Source organism: Gymnoscopelus microlampas (assembly GCF_963454915.1).
Source record: "Gymnoscopelus microlampas genome assembly, chromosome: 1".
In the NCBI taxonomy this organism is placed as follows: Eukaryota; Metazoa; Chordata; class Actinopteri; order Myctophiformes; family Myctophidae; genus Gymnoscopelus; species Gymnoscopelus microlampas.
In genome coordinates this window covers 52077514-52093145 of record NC_139962.1, presented here as the reverse complement: position 1 = coordinate 52093145, position 15632 = coordinate 52077514, and the positions used below count along the sequence as shown (strand labels likewise).

At 40.1% G+C, this 15632-nt stretch overlaps 1 protein-coding gene across 1 annotated transcript in view; it reads right to left on the bottom strand.

Annotated features, from left to right (window-relative positions):
* Positions 1-14998, bottom strand: part of LOC311057801 (neuroplastin-like) — a 57577-nt gene extending 42579 nt beyond the window's left edge. The window contains exon 1 of the mRNA XM_084074897.1: positions 14666-14998. Within this exon, the coding sequence (XP_083931023.1) occupies positions 14666-14750 (85 nt within the window). The 5' untranslated portion in view covers positions 14751-14998. The remainder of the gene's footprint in view (positions 1-14665) is intronic.
* Positions 14999-15632: the final 634 nt, after the last annotated feature.

The following is a 15632-nucleotide window of genomic DNA, read 5'->3' as shown; positions in this document are numbered from 1 at the left end:
GCACAGGGACCGGGTGTGGTGAAAATGGTGGATATAAAGACATTATACATTAAAAACACATGGACAAAGCATTCTTCTTCCCCCTATGGTCAATGGCCAGGGGCCTCTGTTAAACAAAAACAGCTGTGTTCCTATCTGGGCTGCTGTAAAAGCCTCTAAATCCTTAAATAATATGTAAAAAGAAAAATACAATGCAAAACTGTTTCATGGTCTGCCTTTTCGGGACAGGCGTTTGTGTATTTTCTTTCTCGTAAATGAACACTTTGGAGAGTGTTCACAGTTATCTACGGTTAACCACACTGTGACCTCATATTTCTACAAATTAACATTGCAGTGCACTTCACAAGCCTTTGACACAGCAAACTGCATCATTAAGTAGTATTTACTGTAGCGCAACTGATTTCAATACTTGAATGCAGCGAACGAAACCGACCGTACTCATTACGGACAAAGCCTACAAGGTGAACAGCTTCAAAATAAGGTTATAACCACTCATCTCTCTTTATGGAAATGTTTTCCGCTGTCTTTGTGGTTTCCTAGCTGATCTCTTTATCAGCAAAAGCCAAGCCGTTTAAAACAAAAGTCAAACTTAACTGGGGTTTATATGTAAAGCTGTCCTTCCCCCCTTAAAGGGATAGTTCACCCCAAAAAAACTTTTTTTCTATCAATTAGTCACCCCATGGAGACTTGAATTCATGGATATTTTTTGTTTTTTGTTGCATCCCTAAGCCTATAATTTGATGACCAGCGGACCCGTAGGAAGCAGTTCCTTTAGGAGACAGAAAGGAGACTCTTTGTGTCTCCTACCGGAACCACAGCCGGTTATCAAATTATTGGCTTAGGAATATGAGGAGAAAAAAAAGAATTCAAGTCTCCATGGGTTGACTAATCGATATAAAAAAGGTCATTTTGGGGGTGAAGTATCCCTTTAAACGTGTTAAGTTAATATTGTAGATGTTGTGGCAGCCAGCAACATTGGATGTTCGATACATACTGTACAGTATGTTGGATAAATCCAACAGGATGAGGTTAACATTTTATCGCCCTGCTGCGTCTCTGAATATAGTACGGTCTATACTTCTTCACTACTACTAGTGGCACACGTCACGTCAGCACATTTTCTTGCTTCCTGACCTAAACTGACACCAAATGGTGTCACTTTAGGTCATCAACCCTATATACCTGAAATTCAATCGGTCGGTTGAAACAAGATTAAAAGGGCCGCGCTTCCACAGGAAGCGTTTTATGAGCGGGGGAGCGCTTTGGTTATCGTTGCTGTCGGACAGAAACCTCGTATCTCCATATTGTAACTTTTTTCTCTTTTTTTCCGTAAATTAACTCCCCTACTTGATCATACTACAGCGTCACATAAAAGCGTAAAAAGTAGCAGAGCTTGAAACTTTCGAGTTTCGAGCTTGCAGATCTGCTGCTTTTGCTATTTTTGAATTTGAATCCTGAAAAGTAACAGTTTTGGACATAATATGACAGAGCCGATAGATACGTGACATGGGATAAGTGCCGCTCCTCTCCAAAAGTTATATATAATGTTCTACTCTGGGAAGAGGAACGCTCTTAGCATGTCTTAACCAATGAAATGCATGCATGGCAGAACAAGGCTGGCAGCTACAAAAAAAACACACACTTTCTGCAGACATACGGTTCCTCAAGACAGAAGGTGTCAGGAATGTCGTGCGCATACCGTATACTTTTTATTTTAAGTTTTATCTCACTAAGTGAGATAAAAATATAAAAAGACCAGATAATAATATCATCAATCAGAAGCCAAATGCAACAACTCTTTTAATCCCTTAACTGTAATAATAAAAAAATAATAATAATAATCAGGGACAAACTGAAAACCCATAGTATAGCGGCAAGGTAAAAAAAAGAAAGACATAAGGTGTCAGGAATGTTGTGCGTGCATCGTATACTTATGTGTCTCAGTGAATTGGTGGCCTATGGCATTCTGTGACTCGGAGGTCGCGCAGTGATCTGTGGCAGGTATTCCCTGAATGTCAGAGTGACCATGACATTGGCAGGTAACACTGAAAAGTAGGCTTAACTGATGGACATTCTGTCATATATGCTCAAATTTAAATATGAGTGTTATAGGCTGATCTGGTAATGTACAGTACTGTAGTGCGCTGACTGCATTGCAGTCTATGGGAGCAATTTTATTTTTCACCCAAAAAGCGGTCTTGGCCTGCTATGTGTTGAAGGGATATACAGCAGAACAGTAGCGTAGATGACAGATATGGACTCCATAATATACATATTTCCCGAAAAACCTCTGCATAATCACTTGCAGAGGTTTTTTTATTTTAAGTTTTATCTCACTATAGTGAGATAAAAATATAAAAAAGACCTATAATAATATCATCAATCAAAACCAAATGCAACAACTCTTTTAATCTCGTACCTGTAAAAAAAAAGAAAAAAAAAAGAATCAGGGGCAGACTATGAATTAAATACTTTTGCAGACGTGACAACATTGCAAAAGTTGAAAACCCATAGCCGCAAGGCTAAAAAAAGAAAAACGTAATTTTAAGTTATAGAACTCTGTTGCTGTCCAAAAAAAAGGTATTAAAACAAGTCCCCGAGCTGTACTGTTGCTTTGGTCAGGAATGTAAACAACAACGCAATGCGCATGCTGCAAAATTACAGCTTGCAGTGTACAGGTGATGCGGCTCAATTAAAATATGCCTTGATCAGCTCTGATACTGTACATTTCTGCATGCCAATCATTTTTCTCGAATCTCCTCCAGCAAAAACTAAGTCAGTAATGAGTTACAGAATATCCGTGCAGTAACAGTATATCCATGTTTCTTCAAATACCACAGTTTCACATGGATAAACTGTTTGCCAGAATTTGTCACAGTTTAGTTGTGATTAAAGCTTTGTTGGTCCCCTCTGGTGTAAACAAGATATATTTTTTCAATGTTATTTTATATATATATATATATATATATATATATATATATATATATATATATATATATATATATATATATATATATATATATATTGAACTGCTGAATACATACTATACACATTTTGTTTCTACTGAAAGACAATCTCATCTCTTCAAATAGGTTCTTGTCCGGTCCTCTGTTAAGATGTGAGGTAACAGGCCCAATGTTGTATTTTAAGTTGTATTTATGTAATCTGCCATGTGCATGAAGCTTGAGTGTTTTTGTTTGTTATTTGTTTGTTTATTGTTTTTGAATTATTATGTCGGTTCATCGTTTGTCAAATGAAATGCTAGTGTCCTGTAAGTCCATATGGGCAGGGCTTCCTTTGGAAGTATGACACTTTAATAAAGAAAAATCATCATCATCATCAATCATCATGTACAATTGAAATAACAAAAATATAAATATTTATCAATAATTTTGTCCAGACACACATGGATTCCCCAAACTTATCATCCCGGCCTAGGTTTAATCATGACCAGTGTTGAATAAGTGAGGGAGTACATCCGTGGTGATGCGTCTGGTTGGCTACTTTGAAAGCATAGCATAAGTTTGAGTTCAAATGAGTTCAAATTAAAATGTGACACCTTAGCACCTGCTAATAGTCGTTTAAAAGGGAGGGCTGAGAGTTTAATTTTACTTTTTTTTATAACCCTAACAACATTAAAGGGAGTACATTTTCACAGCTGCTCAAGATTCTAAAATCAGTATTGCATTTGTGAGCTAGCTCACATTTTTTCCGCAGGGAAGATTTTTAGACTGCCCACTGGTATATGAAACTGTTCCATTTTACGACACGCAGGGGGCAATGATGGCCCTCTGCAGACAACCGCAGAGACAATTTCATTTGTTCTTTTTTCAAATAAGCAAATGAATTCAATGGCCAAAACCAAAACCCTATTTCTAGAAGCGAGGTAGCGCCACTCCCTTGCACAACACCCCTGGTCATGACTTGCAGATTCTGAACACACATATTACAGCTATCATTTGAGTTGTGCAATTTAGTGGTAGTGGTGGTGGTGGCACTCTTGTACTTTCTCAGCAGCAACTGTATTTTTCTTCCAAGCATTCCTCTATTTACTTTCCAGTGATTGTTTTGGACGGAATTTTTATTCTAAAAATGTGCATTACAATTAATCACTCTGAATGAGTCATCATTTGCAACCTTTCAGCTGATAGTGATCACGTACTCACTAGTGTGGCTAACGTGACTCTGGACTGAATCCAGTGGATATGTTACACAGCAGCTCGTTATGTAGATATCACTGAGTCTGCGTTCACAAGACTAAACATGTTATTGTTATACACCTTAACAGTGTGGGCCAACTGCTTCAATACTATGTCAACGCACAGCCCTAAACTCAGCAACCTTGAATGCAAGATTACACCTTAAAAAACATATTTGCTTTAGACCATACTAGCTAAATACATTAACCCATTCAGTCCGGGAACGCATCTGTGTCATTTTAGATTTTAGCTATAGCCATTATTTTATACTTTGGCTATTCAAAAATAGCAGATATACAAGCTTGTAGATCTGCATTTTTTTGAAAAATCATGAAAGTTTGTGCAAATCTTTGAATATATATATTTTAAAGCGAACATTTGTAACTCAAATCTTTGCTTCTGGGGGGTCCCTGGAACAAAATATTTTGAGATGGGGGTCCGCGACCAAATACATATAATGTTGGGGCTCCATGAAAGGAAAAAGTGTGAGAACCACCATCGCAACATACGAGTTCCTGGATTGAATGGGCTAACCATTATTACCATTTTATGACGACAAACCTGTAAACCTGTGATTTGACAATAAAGCAGTAGAAGATAATGAGCTAATCTGCTACAAATGAGTTAGGGTGTCCTACAGCGTCTCACTAAACCTAGTGTTCAGTGATTTGGGGATTCTCCTGGTCTGTGTGCAGCTCATTGAAGTCCAAACAATAAAATAAAGGAATGAGGAGTTTGTCAATCCTAGACGGGAGGTTGGACGCATCCACTTCCATGGTGAGTATTCAGGGTTCTGTGTGCTACACCAGAAAGACGTCCAAAGCATTGGTTCTCAAAGTGGGGTGCGGGGACCCCCAGGGGTACCAGGGGGTCCCCAGTTAAATTTGTTAATATAGCATAACAATCATTTTAACCACTTTAACCATATCTTATACTTTGGCTATTCAAAAATAGCATATCTACAAGCTCATAGCGCGGCACAGAGTGCCACGCTATGAGCTTGTACATCTGCTATTTTTGAAAAAATCTCTAGCGAACCTCATACGTCCTGTTACTTTTCAGGATTCAAATTGGAAAAATAGCAAAAATAGCAGATCTACAAGTTCAAAACGCGTCACTTTAGAGCTTGTGGATCTGCTACCTCTGGTGCTTTTGTGTGACGTTAATATGGAGATAGGAGGTTTCTGCCAGTATGCAGCTTGATAGGTTCATTACAGAATCAATGGATGTCTCATTACCTGGCTACAATCCACCTACAGTACTATCTACAGTAAGTTGTTTGTAATTTAATCTTTGGAAAGAGGAAAACGGTGCATTAGACATGCTTCCCAGGCGCCGAGTTTTGAGCATGGAGGTCCGCTACTGTTGATGCTTTTGTGTGACGCTGTAGGGCATTAATTCATGAAAAAAAAACACAAAAAGTTGGAGATAAAGAGGTTTCTGCCCGACAGCAACGATATATTCCTACTGGACTGGCGGATAACTGAGCAGGGAGAAAAAAAAACTGAAACTGATTTGTGACCTTCCCCGTAGCACCACCACCACCATAGTACGTGTGGAGAGGATCAAATTCTGCGGCTGCTACAGCACAGGTAAAACGTAGCAGTTGGCAGCACCCCTGCCTAGTGCCTGCATATACATAAAAGGTGATGTCAAAAATTACCAGCACATATACTGTACTGTACACTGCTTCTCCATGCTTAACCCATCCAATCCGGGAACGCATCTGTGTCATTTTAGATTTGAGCAATAACCATTTTTTTTGTACTTTGGCTATTCTAAAATAGCAGATCTACAAGCTCATAGCACGGCACCGAGTGCCGCGCTACTCGGTCCCTGGAACAACATATTTTGATGGGGACCGGCGTCCAAAAACATAATTATGGGGGTCCTTACTCCTTGACATGAAAACGTTTAAGCACCACTGAATGAATGAATGAATGAATTAATGAGTTTTATTTCGACCATTATTTTAAAAAAGACAAATAGAATACAAACAATAATCAAACAACAATCCGAAAAGGAGTAGGATGAAGTCTAAAACTCCTACCCCCTTTTCCACTAGTAATTTTCACAATTTTATAGCAACATAGGATTAGGATGTAGAAGACATTTGTAGAATCCAAATATTTTGTTCCAGGGACACCCAGAAGCAAAGATTTGAGTTAAAGATGTTCGCTTGAAAAAGTATATATATTCAAAGATTTGCACAAATGTTCACGATTGAAAACAATAGCAGATCTACAAGCTCATAGCGTGGCACTAACGCTATGAGCTTGTATATCTGCTATTTGTGAATAGCCAAAGTATAAAATAATGGTTAAAGTGGTTACACAGATGCGTTCCCAGTTTTTATGGGTTAAGAGTGAGGAGCTGTCATACCCAGGCAACATTTGCATGGAAAGGCACTTTCAAAGTGTGTTGATTTACAAGCACTGTCGAAGATATGCCAGAAAGACCGAACTGCCTGCAGGACCCGAATAACACGACATGCTGTGTTCTTTAATCGTTTCGACAGAATTATCTACGTCACAAACTATTCCGTTTTTGCCATGAAAAAGAAAAGTGGGTCCTCTCTGCACTGCAGTTTATTTCTCCTAATGCTAGCCATTTGTTTTGGCCTAGAGTATGGCCAGTGCAATACTTTACCATGTCTAAATTGATTTCTACTGTTACTGCATGTATGTATGTATGTATGGTGGCTACATAATAGCTACAGAAAATTGTTGTTCTCATTTCGAATTCAAAATCACAAAGTGAACAGCAACAGTATGCTTCCCTCTCTCCACTTCCTATAGTTAACAGTTTGCGTCATTAGAGCAGGTACCTCCCAGGTGTTTCAATTCAACTCAACTCATCACATGTTTTTACGGGTGTACAAAAGCAGTGAAATTCTTTGTCGTACAAGGTCCCCACCATTTGCGGTTTCAAAAAGGGGCTACAGAAATAGAGAAAGAAAGAAACAGAAAAACAGGTCAAGATGTTTGTGTGACTGTACCTAACGCAGGAGGACGGTGTTGGAAAAGAGCGGCACACATACTCAGCGAAATTCTCCCCCGAACGAGAATCAAGGAAATAGAAAAATATGATTCACCGACGACCTCACGGCGAGTGCAGGTCTGTGTCTTTTAGACTTTTAGGATGCTGCTCCCTCCCATCAATGCAGTGCATATATCAGGTTTCACAGTGGGGGTAAGCGTGACTCAGTGTAAGAGCTGGCTCGGGTTCTACAGCATTATTTTTCCAGTCTCACCGATGTATTTTTCCCCCAGAGCCTGGATAGTAATATGATATGGATAGACCACCGCTAGGGGTGTGCCGATACACTAATTTCACGAAACGATACGATACGATATTTGGCTCACAACTTCGATACGATTTCGATACGATTTCGATACGATACGATACGCACTTTTTTTATTATGAAAATATATGGAGGAGAAAAAAAGAAAATGCAAACAAATAATTCTGTTTTTGCATTATTCAGACATGCAAACTTGTAGCTTTTCAGATACAATAGCCGTTTTGAATCCAAATAGTATGACTCCTGACCCGAAAAAAAAACATGTTGTCACTCTTTTCACTTCGGGGCCGTTTGCATGCCTGATTATTATGATTGTAAAAAAAAAAAAAAAAAAAAAAAAAAATTTCCAAAACGATATTTTTTTTTTCCAAAACGATACATATCGTCGCGAAAACGTATCGCGATATATCGCGGGACGATATATCGGCACACCCCTAACCACCGCCATCAAATAGGTTCATTGACTGAGTGATATGTAACTGTAAAATAAATGCCTTACAGAGCACACAATGCTTGTATTGGCATCACTGCATGGCACAGGTGACTTAATAAAGGACCGTAGACAAGAACTCTGTAATAATAATAATAATAATGTATTATTATTATACTTTTCATCATTATTGTTTTTCTGTACAGCTGGCTGGGATGTAAATTGAAATACATGTGGGTTAATCCTTTGGAATCAGTTTTCTTGTTCAGCGCGTACAGTAACTACGCAATCCTAAAATAGACTTATTTTGCCTACGGTGCACCTGCTGGCCTGACTAGATTAAGAAATTGCTAATGACAAGAAAGATGACAACTAAAAGCAATCAGGACATCATTTTCAGACAAAGTCATTACTTCATTATTTCAGACTGTTTGAGCCACAGGCAAATCAAATCAAATCGAACCTCATCACCCTTCTATGTATAAAGCATTGGCTCAGGGGCGATGAAACTATTGATAATGTGATGATAATTACACAAATCTGATCAGTTGGAAGGACGCCTCATACAGTGGTCTTCACTGGGGGAAATTATATAAAGCACGTTAAGCAGTTCTCCAGGTCAGCCCCTAGCCAGCAGCACCTCCAGCTGCTACCCTGCACTTCCTTATTTCTTATGCATAAAGACCACAGCCCTTCAGAGCTTAAATAGTGTAGTTCAACCAGCCAGCAGAAAAGCCTTCAGAGAGCTGTGCAGCTGTGCGCACAACAAGGACACCGTCCATTACCAGTTAATGGATTCACTTTCACAAAAGGACCTTAAAGACACAGTCCTTACGCTGCTGTGTGTGTGTCTCCGCAGGTTAAAAATAGAACTGAGAGCAGAATGGATGGACGCTATTTACAGTAGCTTCCAAATATCTGTTGCAGAATCTGAGATATCTCTCTCTCTCTACATTCTCCCTTTTCCCTGAGCTCGTGCGAGCGCGGGGGAAGTGAAGGCTCCAACTCCCTCTGCTTCACACATGCGGTGATTACATCTCACGCACTTATAATTACGACATTCTCCATGTCTCACCGCCAAACTCTGAAATATCTTTTGATGTAAAATCTCAGGTTACATAAGGAACCGAGGCATTCACTAACCCTCAACATGGATTGTGAGAGATAAATTGGGCTTAAATGGCCCCCAGGGGATGCGTGCATGTGTGACCAAATAGCATTAATGTGCTTGAATATTATACAACAATGTCTTTTAACTGTTGTGAGTTGGCCCATGGGAATACTACAGCCTACTTTGACCCATACAAAGGTCTATGCAAACGATGCAAAAAGCATAAGGGATGAACCAATATCAGAACACAGTGTGTAACTGCCAATTTCGGCTTGAATACGAACGACTGTGTACAGGTGACCTGGAAGCACCAGTTTTGTTAAGCACTTCAGCCCTGGTGTCCCAATTTTCTGGCACGTCATTATACAATAGGCAGAAATATTTTAAAAATAGCTAAAATAGCTTATCTACAAGCTCGCAACGTGTCGCATCACAATGTGCTGTGAGCTTGTAGATCGGCTATTTCTGACACCGTCGAATGACAAAGTATGAAATAGAATTTTAAGTGGTTAAGCAATGCTTGTTTTAGATCCGGATGGTCCAGATGTGATCTGCCTAATGATTACTGCTAGATTATCGAGTCAAGACAGGCATGTCTGAAAAGCATAAGGCTAGTACCTTCATTTAGGCTAAAACTCCCTATAACAGTTGGTATCAGCATCGGCTGAAATGGACTGGAAATAATTGGAAACTGTTAACGACCTCAGAAAATCATACCGGCGCATCGTTAAAAAGCAGCCTATCACTAATGTATGTGGTACAGTGTTGTCCGTGAATTAGCTGGGAATATTCTCTCTTTTTATAAGACAGAAGGTGCAGATGCATAGAGTTGACAGGGTGGCCCCGGCCTTTCTGCAACATGTCCCCTGTGGGAGTCTCCACAGAGCTCTGTGCGTGTGTGTGTGTGCCGCGTGCACGCACACGTGAGTGCATTTGTTTGCGTGCACTCACTCACCCACTCACTCACTCATCAGTGTCTGTGTACTCAGCCCAGGGAGTGAGCAGTAGTAGCGTGCCGGGAAAGAGTTGAGAATGCCTTTGCTAGAGATTTCTTATCCAACAATAGATGGGTTTTTTCATTCATTATTGTACTTTGATTTTCGAGATTTGAAGATCAAAGCATGCGCTCATGCATGTGTGCACCTTCACTTCAACTGGTAGAGGAATTAACCACATTAACCCTGGCATCCCTATTTTTGGTCTACAAGATCTAACACGATCTTGTGATCTACAAGCTCACAACACATCGTGTTGTGACCTACACACTCAGAATGCATCCCGATTTGATGCGCTGTGAGCTTGTAGACAGGCTGTTTTCATTACACAGTATGTCGTATGACGACGTATGTGGGGCTTAAGTGGTTAACATAGATGTAACCGCAGAAGGCAAGGAATATGTTTTGTTGCATAACTGCATGTGTATGGTTGATATTTCAGCTAATTTTCACTCCCCCACTGGTGAAGGATGTGTGAGCTGTTGCTGTTGATGCATGTGCTGTCTGTTTGGTGATGTGCTTGACCATATGGTGTTCAACTGGTCATATCACATCACATTTACTCATGCAAACACATCAAAACTTGGTTCTAAAATCCATCTAACTTGCAACAATCCAAGGTGGTTCTGTAAATAGCTATGGTATGAGCATTCATTGCATATAGAATAATCTCTTCACAGCCTTCTCAAAACATAATATGAATCTGTCTATTTGACTCTTATGTGTGAACAAATATCCCAATAGAAAGCTGTGATGGACATCAAACGATGATCAAATGGCATACATGATTGGTAAACTAAAGGATACTTTTTTTGGGGGGGGGGGTAATTGACTTAGTCAATTAGGCCTATAGTTTTGTCAACGCAAAAAGGGTAGAGATTTTTATATAGTAGCTAGCTACTGTACATTGTAAAATAAAATATTACTATCTTCTGTTAACAAAGCTATGAAATTACTATAAGAATGCTGTTTACTTTCAATTGATTTATAAAAGGATGCGCCCCACCACAAATAAACCCACCACAAATAAACCATTTTGACTTCAACTGTACTCCGGAGAAGCACTGCATACCAAGGTTGTTTGCTTACAACTACCTCTTCCTTCCTCTTATACCGCAGAGCTATTTTTTTGTTTATGTTTATAGTTTACATCTCATTTAAGGGCACATGCAGCTTCTCAAGTGTTACAGCAGCCATCCAGCTACTCTATGCTAATAAGTCTTCACAACTGTTAATGTCGTCCTCGTTGCCAACCCCCCATAAAAGAAAGGTGTTGCACGTTGTTTTTCTCTCCTAGGAGTGAATAGCTACAACACTGGGATAAAAATGGAAACTAATTATATTTGGAGTAGCACAAGACACAGCTTCAAATTCCTTATGTTTATTATGTGACAAGTGAAGCTCCTTAGGGGAACAATAAAGGTGCATCCACAATTTCAGTGGTAAAACAAAATCCATACGCATTCTGGTAAAGAACCTTTCATTTTGCTCTGTGCAGTTGCTTATTTAAATCCCCCTCTAGGTGATGTGATTCACCAGAATGTGATGTCAGGGACAACATGTCATATCAGAGGGTAGCCTAGCCTGCAACAATCCACAAAGGCATGACATTGACATTTAGGTTGCACCGAATCATGTCTGTTTTAATACCGTATAGACCATAACTATTCAGAAAAACAATTTTTAGTGATGTTGGTACATCGTCTCTGTCGGGTGGGAAACCTCACATGTTCAAAACTGTTACCTTTCAGGATTCACATTCAAAAATAGCAGATCTACAAGCTCAAAACGCGTCAATTTCGAGCTTGTGGATCTGCTACCTTTGATGCTTTTGTGTGACGCTGTAGTATGATCAAGTAGGGCGTTGATTTACGAAAAAACACAAAAAGTTCAAACATGGAGATAGGAGGTTTCTGCCCGACAGCAACGATATATGCAACGATATTCATTTCCACAAACTCCTCCTTCCTACACATCTGGTATCCGTTAAAGGAGAGAACAGTAGATCCTCACATGTAGATACAGTAGATCCTCACATGATATGTCACCATTGACCTTTTAGGTTGACCTTTACTCCGGCCTATAAGTGAAATAAGCATTCCATGAAATTAACTGGACAATGAATGGGCGTCCTATACTATGGGCATTCCTATACGGTCTCATGAACATCTGTTCCTGGTCATTATCCCTAGATGGGGGTCAACCCTCGGGACGTGGTCTCTGGACACACTAAGATGTAGTCTCACACTCATAGGATCTATTTCTCTCTGTCTGTGTTCTCTTCTGTAATGGACACCAGATGTGTGTAGGATGGAGGAGTTTGTGGAAATTAAATGTACTTAAGCCTCTCTGACTATACTGTTGGACGTGACACTTTTGCTAACTCATGCAGGCCTGCAGTAATAAACCAGGATAAGAATGATTCCTGACTCCTGTCTATTTGTTATCAGAACCTGACCACTAAAGTTACGTAGTAACAATCAATGGATGGATGTCTTATTACCTGGCTACAATCCACCTACAGTGTCTACAGTAGGTTGTTTGTAATGCAATATTTGAAAAGAGGAAAATATGCACAGACGTGCTTCCCAGGCGCTGTATGAACCCACTAAGGCCGGGACATTTTAGATTTTAACCACTTTAACCATTCTGTTTTACTTTGGCTATTCAAACATAGCAGATATACAAGCTCATAGCGTAGCTTGTAGATCTGTAGATAGATTTGTTTTAAATCATGAAAATTTGTGCAAATCTTTGAATAAATATATTTTTAAAGCAAACATTTGTAACTCAAATCTTTGCTTCTGGGGATAAAATGTCTTCTAAATCCTAACAGTTTTTTGAAAAAAACGTATGTTGCTATAATCAGTGGTTCTCAAACTTTTTCATGTTAAGAGCCCCCAAAATTATGTGTATTTGGCCATGGACCCCCATCGCAAAATATTTTGTTTCAGGGACCCCCAGAAGCAAAGATTTGGGTTAAAAATGTTCTCTTGAAAAAAATATATAAAACATTTGCAAACATTTTCATGATTTTTCAAAAAATAGCAGATCTACAAGCTTGTAGCACGTCACTCGGTACCGCGCTATGAGCTTGTATATCTGCTATTTTTGAATAGCCCAAAGAAATCTAAAAATGACACAGATGCGTTACCGGTCTTAATGGGTTAATAGCACCCACTGCAGCTAATAGTAACCTGTATGTGCAAATGCACTATGACAAAAAAAATATCCCCCTTTCCCTTTGCTTTGCTTTCCTTTCCTTTCCTGGTGTTTTTTGTATCAGGACTTTTCCATTGCTATACCAATAGCCAATTCTGCAATACAGTATATAGGTGTCAAGTATGAACCTGGTGAACTCGACATTACAAGGAGCGTGGCAAGCTGCGTAACGCAGAAATATACAGTTGTATCTGTCAATCAATAGAGGTCCCAGAGGACAGCAATAGGGGGGAGAGTATTTCAGAACATGACGAGTTCATTATTATTACACTATGGCAGCGGTTCTCAACCTGTGGGCCAGGGGCCCGCTTGGTGGGCCGTGAGGATCTGGCAAGTGGGTCCACAAATAATTGGCCAAACACGTACGATGTTAATAATAATATAGCATGAATTATTTCACAATCGGTTTTATGACTGATCATGAAAAGAAATGAACGTGCTCTGAAAATGCACTCCCATCTGACATCTTAACACGGCCGCCGTGTTAAATGGGTGGGCCGCGAACACTTTGGAGATTTCTAAGTGGGCCTTGATCCGAATCATGTGTGTTTTAATAATGTGTAGACCGTAAACAAATAAAAAAATAGCCAAAGTAGCTACAAGCTCAAATCAAGCTTGTGGTTCTGCTACTTTTGATGCACAAAAATGTTAAAATAAAGGAGGTTTCTGCCTGACACTTTGGGGATTTCCATGTGGGCCTGATCCAGCCAGGAAAGGTTGAGAACCACTGCATTACACTGTGCATGGGACAAGTCTGCTCAAGGTTGGCATGAGTTCACCAACACAGTCCATTAGGTCAGTCTGGTTAGATGCCTCTGGTACCCAACCAACCCAGTCAGGGCAAGAAAATACATCTATAGCACACTGTTGCCTTGTTTTCACCATGCAGCGGTGCAGCTGGCATGGTTAAACATCGTGTCAAATGAAACTGACATTTTGTCATCAAATGCATGCCGCATGAGCGAGTATAAATAGTGTTCAGTCTAGAGAAAGACAGACCCATTCCATTATTTCTCGGTGCAAAACACTGAGTGAATGTGCACAATATTATCGTTGCACAGAGTGTCAGTCAGAACGCCACTTTTATGTATCTGCAGAATGTAGTTAATTGTAAAGAGGAATACTGTCAAAAGCATGGTAAAAATAAAACACTCACTTGAACAGCTATATGTAAACAGATATCATCATGTTGTTGGGGGTACAAGTTAACTCTGGCCTGCATGGTCAGTCAAGATGTGTGTAAATCTAAACGGTCGTTTGACAGTCACAGTCCATCCATTATCCATTAATCTGGTCACAACAACAAGTCACATAGACAGTCCCACATAATATGCTGCTGCGATGCAGGCTGTAATAAAAAAAAATGCCACGGCCACCAACATGATGATGTTATTCATTCCTTACCGTTCTGAGCCGAGCTGAAGGGTAGCATCAAGTTTCCACAGTAGAGGACCATCAGTGGCAGCAGCATCACTGCGTCGGGATGCATTCTTCTGGGGGGTTAGAGGAGGAGGAGGACGGAATGGACCGTTAGGAGGACGGGAGGACCGCTAGGAGGACGGCTAGGACGAATGTGGGAGGAGAGGAGGAGAGATTGCCTTAATGGTCGTGGGAATTATAAAAATGGTCTAAACATAGCAACCGAGTTTGTCAAATTGTCAGCTATAGAGGATCGAAAAAATGGTGTAAAAAATAAAATAGTGTCCCCCCTTATCTAGATCTGGATAAAAAAATATCTCGACAGATTGTGATGAATGAATGAATGAATTGGTTGGTCCGGGACGAGAGGCCAGGGGCTCAGGGTCCAGTCAGGGATGCCGATGCGGGGCCATCAATAGGCTGAAGGAGCCTCCTTGGTCACAGATTGCGGAGGAAAGGATAGAAGAGTCTATACGTTCCCATAGCCCAGAGGGATGTGGCGTGCTGTGATTGGCTTGTAGTTGGATGATAACAACCTGCAATGCAATAAATAGGATATGGCACAGCACGAGATGATGATGATATGATATGAATGCAGATAAAGTAGCCTATGTCAAAGGGGACATTTTTATTTTATCTTCAATTATGTTTTTTTTTTTTTTTATCTATCGCCATCTTCAATGAGAGTTTTCAGATGATATACTCTGTGGAATATCAAAATGCTCGCCCCAAAACACAGTCGCCCCGAGGAAAATCCGGCGACCTCGGAACAGTCGCCACCAGGTATTCCTAAACGTAACCTCTGTAAACTATGCCTAAACCAAATCGTTCACTGGTCGCTTCACGCGACACCACGGCATGTGGGCATAACGTTTTTCACACGCACGAACAGGTATGGTAAGGGATGTGCACACGCGTCCACGTGTGCGCGCTAGAAGCGTCCCCCATTGAT